The 13,148-nt window shown below is 39.3% G+C and overlaps 1 protein-coding gene across 5 annotated transcripts; it reads right to left on the bottom strand.

Moving 5' to 3' along the window:
* Positions 1-8,039: 8,039 nt before the first annotated feature.
* LOC118936328 lies at positions 8,040-11,206 on the bottom strand. 5 transcript variants are annotated; one of them, XM_036951703.1, is made up of 5 exons: positions 10,799-11,206; positions 10,153-10,470; positions 9,823-9,946; positions 9,250-9,302; positions 8,040-8,668 (listed from the first exon to the last, which is right to left on the bottom strand). In XM_036951703.1, exons 1-5 carry the CDS (start codon positions 10,866-10,868, stop codon positions 8,649-8,651), a joined length of 585 nt encoding a protein of 194 aa, XP_036807598.1. In that variant the 5' UTR covers positions 10,869-11,206; the 3' UTR covers positions 8,040-8,648. The 5 variants fall into 5 exon arrangements, with proteins under 5 accessions (XP_036807598.1, XP_036807599.1, XP_036807595.1 ...); XM_036951704.1 differs by having other exon boundaries at positions 9,250-9,281; positions 10,799-11,205; XM_036951700.1 differs by having other exon boundaries at positions 9,242-9,302; positions 10,799-11,196.
* Positions 11,207-13,148: the final 1,942 nt, after the last annotated feature.

The raw sequence follows: 13,148 nt of genomic DNA on the forward strand, positions 1-13,148 counted from the left end.
AAACAACTGATTGGCTGAAATGCATTAAGAAGGAAAGAAATTCCACAAATTAACTTTTAACAAGGCACGCGTGTTAATTAAAATACATTCCAGGTGACTACCTCATGAAGCTGGTTGAGAGAATGCCAAGAGTGTGCAAAGCTGTCAAGGCAAAGCAAACTACTTTGAAGATCCTCAAATATAAAATATATTATACACTTTTATGGTTACTACATGATATGTGTCATTTCATAGTTTTGATTTCTTCACCATTATTCTGCAATTTATAAAATAGTTAAAATAAATTAAAACCCTTATATGAGTAGGTTTCCAAACTTTTGACTGGTACTGTACAAAAACATTTTACAATGTGGGAAATGATGACTCCGTGTTATGGTAATAAGGTGAGCATTCTATGAGTGAGACATTTTCAAGATTTGAAATCTATTACAGTAAGTAGTGTGTCTATCATAGGGGTTCACAGAGTTTCTTCAACATGCTTCTCACATGAAATGCTGTTCTGGTAATTGTGTCAGTAGGAAGTTCCCAGATTCTCATCCTGGTGGTTGCTGGTCTTCATTGTTAGTCTGGTGTTAGGGGTTGTGGAATTTCCTCTTCCTAGGAGATGTGTAGTGAGTGACTGTGTCTGAATGTCATAGCAAAAGGGGGAAGTCCACTGCCCCAGTAGGTAGAAAACAGTAGTTGCATGACACAAGTGAAACTGAAAGCTCTTTAGATACTTATGTGACTTCATTAATTGAAGGTGATGTTAACATCACGTTAGTATAACCAGTGGTGTAAAAATACTATCATGTGCTACTTCAGCAGTTTTTGGGCATATCTGTACTTTTACTTTGCTATTTATTTTTTTGACAACTTTTACTCCACTACATTCCTAAATAAAATAAGGTACTTTTTACTCCCATACATTGTCCCTGACACCCAAAGGTACTCGTTATATTTTGAATGTTTAGCAGGACAGGAAAATGGTCAAATTCTCGAGAATATCTGACGGACTCACTAAACACACATCTTTTGTTTGTAAATGTTGTCTGGTTTGCTTAATATAAGGAATTATACATTATTTTTACTTTTATTTTAGCTACTTAAGTATATTTTAGCAATTGCATTTACATTTGATACTTAATTATTGTTTTTACCTTTGTTTAACTAGGCAAGTCAGTTAAGAACAAATTCTTATTTACAATGAGAGCCTACCGGGGAACAGTGTCGTTCTACCTTGTTCAGGGGCAGAACGACAGATATTTGCCTTGTCAGCTCAGGGATTCGATCCAGCAACCTTTTGGTTACTGGCCCAACGTTCTAACCACTAGGCAACCTGCTGCCCCACTTAATTATACTTAAATTCAAATACTTTTACTCAAGTAGTATTTTACTGGTTGACTTTCACTTTAATTTTTGATTATGGTATCGGTAAGTATGACAATTGGGTCCACCACTGAGTATAATAAAGTTAATTTTATTATCATAATTGGGTTATAATTGTAATGGTACATTTTATTACATCATAAACTGCGTGTCCTATTAAAGTATAATCCCATCACTCTGTAATTTGACCATTTACAGTCTAGCTAGGAGCAGCCTAAGGGTGGCAGGTAGCCTTGCGGTTAACAGCGTTGGGCCAATAACCGAAAGGTTGCTGGTTCGAATCCCTGAGCCCACTTCAGGGTCACCATCAATGATGGCTGATCTCAGAGGGTGTCTCGGGGAGTGGCCGAAGAGAAGGTCTGAGTCATGGTTACTGTAGGAAGGAATAAAATGAAAGAGGATCCACTACCGGAGGGTTATTTCAATACTCTGGGCCACTCTCCATGGCCTCGGTAGTAACCGACTCCAATTCCAGGAAAGGAGAGCAGTCATAATGATACTTACAGTAGACACTCATTATCAGAAATCACTGTACACTTTGATATCCTGTGATTGTATAAAGGGTATTGGAATGTGTACTAAGAGTTATCTGGTAAAACTGAAAGTAGCCTAGTTTAGAGAGGCGGGCCAGTAACCAGATGGAAGAAACTTCTCCAGGGCTTCTGTACTGCAGTGTGTACAGTGTCACAACACTGTAGGGGCAAATTGTGTACATATGTAGTTTTGATAAAAACCCTTGACAGGGGAAATTGAGTAAAAAGGTGTGTTCTAATCCAAATATCTGAACCAAACATTTTCATTATATCTTGGGAAGAACCTGTTTAATATTCTGGTTAGCAGTTGTGGTCTTAAATTACTGTGGTGACATTGATGCATGTGACGCTGTCTCACTCAACCAGAGGATGATTCCAGCTGCATCTCAACACCTATGTATCTAATGTACATAAAAACAAAGACACAGTGAAAAGACAAAAATGATCATTTCTGAAACACATTTCTTAACAATTGATGTAGTCTACAGTACAGAATATAGACCATATAAAATATGTTACAAACTCAACGGTAAATCTAAAGTATGGAGATAATTCAGTACCATCAGATGACGCAAGGCTCTTACACAAATATAAAGCATTCACATATGTCATCAGACAGGACACTTTTCTGGAATTTTTACTTCAGAAATGTTGCATCACTATCCGTTCATACCGCTGTGACTAAGTCCTTTTTCAAATGCAGCACAGCGACACCTAGTGGAACTGCAGTTTTATTTTCCTTTTTGTTCCTTAAAAAAACCCACAGGAATTAAAATGCCTCATTTAATAATGCATGTTGATGTGGAGGTGACAGACACTCATGGCCTGGCTCTACTGTTCAGCAACACTAAAACCAGAGGGAGCCATAGAAATACTATGGTTCGCTCTGGTACTACACACACACATGCATGCATGCATACACAGTGCCAGTCAAAAGTTTGGACACCCCTACTCATTCAAGGGTTTTTATTTATTTTTACTATTTTCTAAGTTGTAGAATAACAGTGAAGACATCAAAACTATGAAATAACACATGGAATCATGTAGTTACCAAACTATTTTTTCTTTGAGATTCTTTAAAGTAGCCACCCTTTGCCTTGATTACAGCTGTGCAAACTCTTGGCATTTTCTCAACCAGCTTCATGAAGTAGTCACCAGGAATGCATTTCAATTAACAGGTGTGCCTTGTTAATTTGTGGAATTTCTTTCCTTAATGCATTTGAGCCAATCAGTTGTGTTGTGACAAGGTAGGTGTGGTATACAAAAGATAGCCCTATTTGGTAAAAGACCCTAACCCAACACACCTCCAGGCTGTATAAGGACTATTTGACCAAGAAGGAGAGTGATGGAGTGCTGCATCAGATGACCTGGCCTCCACAATCACCCAACCTCAACCCAATTTAAATGGTTTGGGATGAGTTGGACCGCAGAGTGAAGGAAAAACAGCCAACAAGTGCTCGGCATATGTGGGAACTCCTTCAAGACTGTTGAATTCCAAGTGACTACCTCCATTAAGCTGGTTGAGAGACTGCCAAGAGTGTGCAAAGCTGTCATCAAGGCAAAGGGTGGCTACTTTGAAGAGTTTAAAATATATTTAGATTAGTTTAACACTTTTTTGGATGCTATGATTCCATGTGTTATTTCATAGGTTTGATGTCTTCACTATTATTCTACAATGTAGAAATATTGAGATGCAAAGAATGTGTTCCTCCATTAAATACACACTCACAGGTGTAGTTCCCTTCATCAGATATGTTGGTGATGTGTAGAAACACTCCACCACTCTCTATCTGTAGTGTGACTCTGGGGTTACAAGTGTTGTCTGTACCAATATTTTTTGGGTCAGATATGACACTTGACAGTCATTCCCACTACTTATCACTCTAGCTTACATATTATATAAATAATGTTGTTAATGGTTTGGGCAGGTAAGAGTTCCTAAATCTGCTCCTGTTTCCAATGTTTCTACTTGAATCTCTGTAAAAATGAAGGGACATGGCTTGTGAGTATATTGTTTAAATTAAAATGTTTATTTTGCATTGACTAGCATTACAATGCACCATTTTTTTTGCATTAGTGAAAGGTGTGTAAAAAACAAAACATGTTTTATTACACATTCATAAATGAATGAGAATATTCTGAATCAAATGTTGCTGCTTCCCTGAATGTACTTCAAATTGTGCTGAGTGGAACTCCTATTGTTATACAAGGTAATGCTGATGGCATTAACATTTCACTAATATCAGAGGACTGGACCTCTTTCAGTGTTGTACATGCTGTGTGTTTGATAACAGGACAAATCTTATGTTAAAAGGCTGTGCCCACACCCCACACCAGCAGAAGCAGAGAAAGCCTCAAGGCACGTCTTCCACACATAATGACCCACTGCAGAACCAGACGTTGGTCCAATATTTTCTGCTCGGACCAACAGTAGAACAAAAGTCAAACCAAAGTTGTGGTCCTTTGACAGGTTGTATCCAGTCACATAATCTTGTGATAGCACCACTTCCTCTCGGCTGTGTAACTGTATTCTATTTTCTGTGTTACTTTCACAATGACAATACATCCCTTGGGCTCTGCAGTACAACCACTACATATAATAAACTATGTGTCAAGAGCTCATCTTCCCTTCTCTAGCAACAATGATAGATTCTGACAGCTCTTCAAGACTGAGGGGGGTTTATATCAAGTGTATGTAAGTGATGGTTAGATCTGGTCCTACAGGTTAATAACAGGAAATGAATCTACCAACTGCTATGATTATGATTCAACATTATTATAATCATTCAATTATTAACTTTTAAATACAAATTACTTTTTAATACATCTGCAGCAGGGCAATAAAGTCCAGGGGCCTCATTTTATAAACCCTGCCTACTTATGAAATAGAGCCCAGAATGTACGTGCACCAGTAGGGATGCGTTGGTAAAATCACCGGGAAGCCAATCCAGAAAAAAAGCCATATTACAACCTATGTGTTGTGATAATTGCATTGTTTGCTCTGTAACCTGTTAGTTAATTTGCCTGGACACCATGATATATAGACCTAAAGGCTGAGATGATAAGAAAACACAGTGGCAGAATAAATTAAACCACACCTTTTTTAAATTAATTACAGTATATAACTGAGATCAACATCTGTCTGGTGAAGTCTACAAAACATATTGCTATGTAACAAACAGTTATGTGACCTACAGCATTGTCAAACAAGGTAATGTTTCCAACATTTTCAGACTACTAAACAACTATTGGTTTAGGACCATGGAGAGTTACCTCGAGTCACAGCTGCCTCCACTATTCCAGCACCATTTCAACATCTAATCACCTATGCTTAGTCTAATAAAGTGATAACTAAAAGATACCCAAAACTATTTAGTCCAATCAACATAAGCTAAATATGTGGCTGTCCATGGTACTGATTTCTGTGTGTGCGTGCAAGTAGAATAAACATGTTGACTCACCCTACTTGCAGAGAAACACCAATGCCATTGTCACGTTCTGACCTTTATTTCCTTTGTTTTGTCTTTATTTAGTATGGTCAGGGCGTGAGTTGGGGTGGGCAGTCTGTGTGTTTTTCTATCTTGGGGTTTTGAGTTCAGCCTAGTATGGTTCTCAATCAGATGCAGGTGTTGTTAGTTGTCTCTGATTGAGAATCATACTTAGGTAGCCTGGGTTTCACTTTTGGTTTGTGGGTGTTTGTTTCCGTGTGAGTGTTTGTTGCCACAGGTACTGTTTCGGTTTTGTTCGTTTCACGTTTATTGTTTTGTATTTCATAGTGTTCAGTTTGTCTTTAAATAAACGTTATGGACACTTACCACGCTGCGCATTGGTCCTGTCATGGTCGTCCTCCTCTTCATCTGAAGAGGAGAGGCGAGATGGATCGGAAGACCAAAATGCGGCGTGGTAAGTGTCCATGGTAAATCTTTAAATCAAGAAAGACTGAACACTATACAAACGAGTAACCAAAACAATAAACCAAATTCGACCGTGAAGCTACAAAATGAGACCTGTGCTGAAACAAGCCATCAACATAGACAATCACCCACAAACAAACAGTGCAACCCAGGCTACCTAAGTATGATTCTCAATCAGAGACAACTAATGACACCTGCCTCTGATTGAGAACCATACTAGGCCGAAAACATAGACTGCCCACCCAACTCAGGCCCTGACCATACTAAATAAATACAAAACAATGGAAATAAAGGTCAGAACGTGACAGGTCCTCCGATCCTTCTCGCTTCTCCTCCTCAGAAGAGGAGGTGGAATGCCGTCACAGCCATCCCTCTTTCATGTTTCCTAAACGGTCTAGAACTCTGTCATACAGTACACACTTTAAGTTTTTGTTGTCCTAGGCTACCTGGCTAAAATACCAGCTCACTAGACTCACTTCCTGTCATGGACAATGATACACCAGGCCAGCTAGTTAACATTAGCATACTACATCTAGCTACATGTTGAACTTCCATCCTCTCAAGCCAGGGGCACAATATATTAATTTATGGTTGGATCAGAATCAACGTTATAATCATTGGCCAGTACAGAGAATTAAGTTAAACCGCAAGTCTAAATCTCCATCCATGGCTAGGAAAGGGCAGATTTTTATCTAGCTAGTTAGCCACCGTAGTACAACACAACGAGATGCAACAATTCACGTTTTTTTCTGTCAATAAAGACATTTGGCTTGTGATGTGATTGGTCTGAAGCCAAATCCACACTGGCTTCCCTTGACACTTTTTTGTTTGTTTTGGTGCAACAGGACCAATCACAGCTGAATGATGGGCATTTTCAGGCAGAGTTTTAATACTCTTTCATGCGCATACAGTTTCAAGACAGGTCTGATTTATAATTGGAAACATGCAGGTGCCCAGTCTTATCAGAAATGGCACACGCATTAGTGTGAAAGTTACGCAATGGTTATAAATGAGGCCCCTGTGGTGTGTGAGGGAGCTTGTGAGAGGATTTTGCACCTATAACATTTCTGTCAACTGTGACTTTCGTTATCACACCGTAGCAAGTTAAAGGTCGCTGAATTTCAGTGAAGTGAGCAGAGATGATATACACCATCAGACCAAACACTGTGTAGAAACACTTTGAAGGAAATATTGAAATGAAAAAAACGATGTTCCTCCATTATGTATACACTCACAGGTGTAATTCCCTTCATCAGATGGTTGTATGTTGGTGATGTGTAGAAACACTCTGTCACTCTCTGTCTGCAGTGTGACTCTGGGGTCACAAGTGAAGTCTGTACCATTATGGTTGGTCCGAAATTACACTTGACAGTCATTCCCCCCCACTTATCACTCTAACTTATGTTACAAACATTTTTGGGGCAGACAGATGTCTTTATTTCAGTCACTGCCAACATGAAGGGAAACAGATTGAGTGTCCTGTTTCATGGTTTTCAGATTGAGCATTAGTAGTGAAGTTGATTGCTTATTGACTAACTGCATCCCACAGCAGCAGAAGCAGAAGTAGCCTGAATACAAACACACTGGCCAACTGCAGAACCAAACATTACTCAATGTTGTCTGCTGAGACTGAGTACAGAACTCAACGTCTATCCAACGTTACTTGTTCAACAGAGAAACAAAGTAAAACTTGGGTTGACTAGTCATAATGGACCTTGAGAGCTGAGAGGAGGAAGTGGTGCTGCTTTCTAGCTTCTACCTGTCTTACTGTTTCACAGAAACACTTGGACCTCTGCTAGTGCATCCTGGTCTTTGCAAAGCACCACGAGGCCGAATTATTAACTACAGCCACATCAACAGGTTCACTTCCTCCTTTATACACAAACAATGATAGATTCTGCACCACCACAAGGCTGAAGGGTTCTTATATCATATAAGCCTGATGTAGATAATGGTGAGTTTTCCTCTAGAGTGTACATGCTGGGTTAGATGGGGTGGCAGGGTAGCCTAGTGGTTAGAGTGTTGGACTCGTAACTGGGAGGTTGCAAGTTCAAATCCCCGAGCTGACAAATCTGTCGTTCTGCCCCTGAACAGGCAGTTAACCAACCCACTGTTCCTGGGCCGTCATTGAAAATAAGAATTTGTTCTTAACTGACTTAAAGGAAAAATAAATAAAAGATGCATACAGCCAATACATTATACATATTACTATAGACTTCATGGATCTGTTTGGAAATTAAGTTTTAATGAACGGTTTAGTTTTGTCGTTACATCTCTTCACCTGAACATGTAATTCATGTAGGCCTACATGATAAATGGAGATGGACCATTGAAAGCAAGGAAAATGCATTGTCATGAAGCATGTTGTGATGATGACTGTGCATACTGCTGCAAGGAATATATTTTACAAATGCAAAACATTGACGCCTGGTGGAAATGCACATGATCACATCTGTCCACAGGAACATTGGTTCTACGTAACAGAATGTGCATGATTCATACAGTAAGTGCTGATATTTACAGCAACAGAAGACGATCTACAGTACAGGACCTATTCAGCCAGGTGTCAGTAACCAATCAATGGAACTATATAAAGTCAGTGTATCAGCTGTAAAAATAGGGGCATTACAGTAATCGAGATATCCAGTAAATGGACATACTGTACAGTTGTATATCCAGGGCTGGTGAAATAGTATTTAACCCCTAGTGATAGAAAAAGGTGTCTAATGCCATGTCGTCATTGGTCAACGGTGCCAGAGGTCAGGGGTTAGAAGGTGTCAGCTGGAGAGTTGAGTAAAGCCCATTGTCTCTCCTTGTGAACGTGCTGTAGGGCTCAATGTCCTGTTGCTCCACCTACAAAGACATTAACAATATGTCAACATATTACACTGTAAAATCTCATATGGGGCTTTGGAAATATTTGTAAATGTTGGCAAATTCAATTGAAAATGTGAAAGAGCATAGTCTGCAGATGCCTTACCATTACAGGTAACAGCAAGCAATAACAGCCCTGACAGTCTTACGACTACAGGTAACAGAAGAAGCAAGAACAGCCCAGACAGTCTTACGACTCCAGGTAATATCAAGCAGTAACAGCCCTGACAGTCTTACGACTCCAGGTAACATCAAGCAGTAACAGCCCTGACAGTCTTACGACTACAGGTAACAGAAGAAGCAAGAACAGCCCAGACAGTCTTACGACTCCAGGTAACATCAAGCAGTAACAGCGCTGACAGTCTTATGACTCCAGATAACATCAAGCAGTAACAGCGCTGACAGTCTTACGACTCCAGGTAACATCAAGCAGTAACAGCGCTGACAGTCTTATGACTCCAGGTAACATCAAGCAGTAACAGCCCTGACAGTCTTATGACTCCAGGTAACATCAAGCAGTAACAGCCCTGACAGAAAAGACATTTGCATCACCTCCTTACAGGTGTACACCGCTTTCTGCTGTGTTCTCTTGCTGTGTAAAAGAACAGAAGACCTGTGAATGAACGTAACATAACATGGTTTTACACAGCAGATGCTTTCTGGAACAAAATGTTATGTGTGTTTGTGCTTGGCTGCATGCATGTTTTGTTCCAACACAAATTTTTGACAAGACAGGAAGTGAGAAACCTCAACAGTTCAGTTATTAGTGACCTACAATAACCTTATCGAGTCAGACTTTAACGTAGGTCAAGTAGCCTATATCATACATCAGGGTATTTCATATGATCTCAGTTTTATCTGTTCATGCTCTATTGGCAGCTCTTTGTCACTCATAGTCACACCATTGACATTTAGTTGGCAAGCGAGCACAAACAAATCTTGGACCTAAAGTATAGCCTACCGCATATTTCCCATAGTTCTCTATATCAATTGTAGATCAGATTGCTATTTGAGCTTGAACCTACATTATATTATTACAGTACCTCCATAACAAAGGAATTGATTCATTCAATTACCAAATATGTCAAATATCAATCAACTTTTCTTTTAACAAGCTAACAAGAATCTCTTACTTGTGAGGACGTTTCCTCCTGATTATTCCAACAAGGACCACGACGGCTACAAATCCTGCAAAGGCTGTTATTATCATGACATGGAAAGGACGTAAGAAAGAAAGGTTGTTTGTGACATGGGATCCTGAAAAAGAAAAGGGAAGAACTCATTGTGATCCTATATGGCTTGTTTCTCTTCCTCCACTCTGGTCATTTACATTGTTGACAGATGCTCAATTTGAAGACTATTTTTGATAGTCCAGTTCACTTGGACTGAGATGGTAGAAGTGACTAAATGAGAGCAAACATTCACAGTTCAAGCTAAATGTGACACGCAAACCAAACACTTACCATTGACTGAAATATTGAGATGCAAAATATCTGTTCCTCGATTATGTACACACTCACAGGTGTAGTTTCCTTCATCAGATGGTTGTATGTTGGTGATGTTTAGAAACACTCTGTCATTCTCTATCGGTAGTGTGACTCTGGGGTCACAAGTGTTGTCTGTACCATTATGGCCAAAACGAAGAGACACTCGACACTCACTCCCACCACTTTTCACTCTATCTATCTTACATATTACATACGCAATGTTATTAATGATTTGGTTTGGACAGGAAAGAGTGCCCAAATCTGCTCCTTTTTCCAATGTTTTCACTTGAATCTCTGTAAACATGAAGGAAAATGGGTTGTAAGTGTATTGTTTCATTTAAAATGTTTGTTTTGAATTGACTACAATTGCCATGCCCAGTTTGTTGCATAAGAGAAAGTTGTGTGTGTGTGTATGTGTGTATGTGTATATATATATATGACAGTTTCTGCTTCCATAAATGCAGTTCAGATTGTGCTGAGTAGAACTCCTATTCTTATACGAGGTAATGATAATGCCATTAATATTTAACAAATGAAACATGAGGACAGGACCCCTTTCCTTTTTCAGTGTTGTACAAACTGTACATGCATGCTGTGTGTTTGAGAACAGGACAAATCTTACCTTCTAAGGCTGTGCACACACACCACACCAGCAGAAGCAGAGAAAGCCTGAATGCACGTCTTCCACACATACTGACCCACTGCCAAACCAAATGTTAGTCCAATATTTTCTGCTCAGACCGACGGCAGAACAAAAGGCAAACCAAAGTGATGGTCCTTTGACAGGTATGAAACAGTTACATGATCTGGTGCTGGCTGAGAGGAGGAAGTGGTGCTGTGTAAATGTATTATATCTTCTAAGTGTGACTTTCACAAAGACAATACATCTTAGTGGGCTGTGTCTAGGGGCTATGCAGTGCAACCACCACGTACTACATAACAATAAATACACATGTCAAGAGGTCCACTTCCTGCTCTAGAAACAATGACAGATTCTGACACCACCACAAGACAGGGGGGCTACTGTATACCAAGTGTATGTAAGTGATGGTTACATCTGGTCCTCCAGGTTATAACAGGAAATGAATCTACCCACTGCTATGTTTATGATATAACTAATTATTATAATCATTCAATTATGACCTTTTATATACCAATGCCTTAGTAATACATCTGCAGCAGGGCAATAAAGTCCAGGGGCCTCATTTATAAACCCTGCCTACTTATGAAATAGAGCCCAGAATGTACGTGCACCAGTAGGGATGCGTTGGTAAAATCACCGGGAAGCCAATCTAGAAGAAAAGCCATATTACAACCTATGTGTTGTGATAATTGCATTGTTTGCTCTGTAACCTGTTAGTTAATTTGCCTGGACACCATGATATATAGGCCTAAAGGCTGAGATGATAAGAAAACACAGTGGCAAAATAAATTAAACCACACCTTTTGGTTTAATGTTTCTGACATTTTCGGACTACTAAACAACTGTTGATTTAATGGAGAACTACCGCAAGTCACAAAGAATAACAGGAGCTGCCTCCACTATTCCAGTACCATGTTTCAACTTCAACATAATCACCTATGCTTAGTCTAATACAGTGACAACTAAAAGATTTAGTCTAATCAATGTAAACTAAATATGACACGGCTGTCCATGTTACTGATTTCTGTGTGTGCGTGCAAGTACAAACCGCATGTTGACTCACCCTATTTGTAGAAAAATAACGATGCCATCCTCCTCCCTTTCATGTTTCCTAAACGGTCTAGAACTCTGTCATACAGTACACACTTTAAGTTTTTATTGTCCTAGGCTACCTGGCTAAAATACCAGCTCACTAGACTCACTTCCTGTCATGGACAACAATACGTCTGGCCAACTAGTTAACATGAACCTACTTCATCTAGCTACATGGTGAACTTCCATCCTCTCAAGCCAGGGGCACAATATATTAATTTATGGTTGTCACACTCTGACCATAGTTTGCTTTGTTTGTTTCTATGTTTTGTTTGGTCAGGGTGTGATATGAGTGTGCATTCTATGTTGTATGTCTAGTTTCTGTTTCTATGTGTTTTGGCCTGATATGGTTCTCAATCAGAGGCAGGTGTTAGTCGTTGTCTCTGATTGGGAAACATATTTAGGTAGCCTGTTTTGTATTGTGGGGTGTGGGTTATAGTTTCTGTTTCCAGTGTTCACGGTACGGGACTGGTTCAATTTGTCAGTTTATTGTTTTATTCGTTGTTTACGTTTTCTATTAAAATGGATTATCATCACGCTGCATTTTGGTCCTCCTCTCTTTCGCCCGACGAAGAACGTTACAATGGTTGGATCACAATCGCTGTTATAGTCTGTCGTGTCTTTGGCAACATTAAACTGAAGACTGTTATTTTATCAAATCAATTCTCTGTAATTATTATTACGTTATTAAACTGAATAATCACGTAAATGTAATTTACTAGGAAGTCGGGGCACCAAGGAACATATTCAGATTACACGTTATAATTTTCCTAATACAACTTTAAGATATTTTAATATCTGATCAATTAGTGTTCTAATTCATGAATTATTCTTTACCTCACGTTAGTCTCATTCCAAACGTCGTACATTTTTGGTTATCTGCACGAACCCAGTCTTCACTATGAATCATCCATGCATCAATTGTCTTTATTTATTAACTAAATAATCACAGAAATGAGAAGTGCGCGAAAGATAAGACACTACAAAGTTGAAAATTACAACCATTGAAATGCTAATCCTTTGCACATGAACGCTCACTCATTCGGGAATAATTGCAATCAATATATAGGCTGTGTGTCGTCGTGATCTCTGTTGGAATCATCCTTCTTTCTGTTGGAAGTTCATCCGCCCCTCTCTCTGCATCCCTGGAGTCTTTGGTTAGAATGACTACTTCAGAGTAACATTCAGAAATGTTCTTATAGAATAGATGTTTCGGCGGTTGTTGGCCTTTGCATTC

This window comes from Oncorhynchus mykiss, chromosome 18 (genome assembly GCF_013265735.2).
Source record: "Oncorhynchus mykiss isolate Arlee chromosome 18, USDA_OmykA_1.1, whole genome shotgun sequence".
In the NCBI taxonomy this organism is placed as follows: Eukaryota; Metazoa; Chordata; class Actinopteri; order Salmoniformes; family Salmonidae; genus Oncorhynchus; species Oncorhynchus mykiss.

Excerpts from the sequence above, each read along its gene's own strand:
- LOC118936328 (XM_036951700.1), bottom strand. The coding sequence starts at position 10,868 with ATGTGTGGAAGACGTGCATTCAGGCTTTCTCTGCTTCTGCTGGTGTGG. Across the intron at positions 9,303-9,822 it reads AGGAGGAAACGTCCTCACAA|GTCTTCTGTTCTTTTACACA; the intron begins GTAAGAGATTCT and ends GTTCATTCACAG. Across the intron at positions 8,669-9,241 it reads CGGTGTACACCTGTAAGGAG|GTGGAGCAACAGGACATTGA; the intron begins GTGATGCAAATG and ends ATGTCTTTGTAG.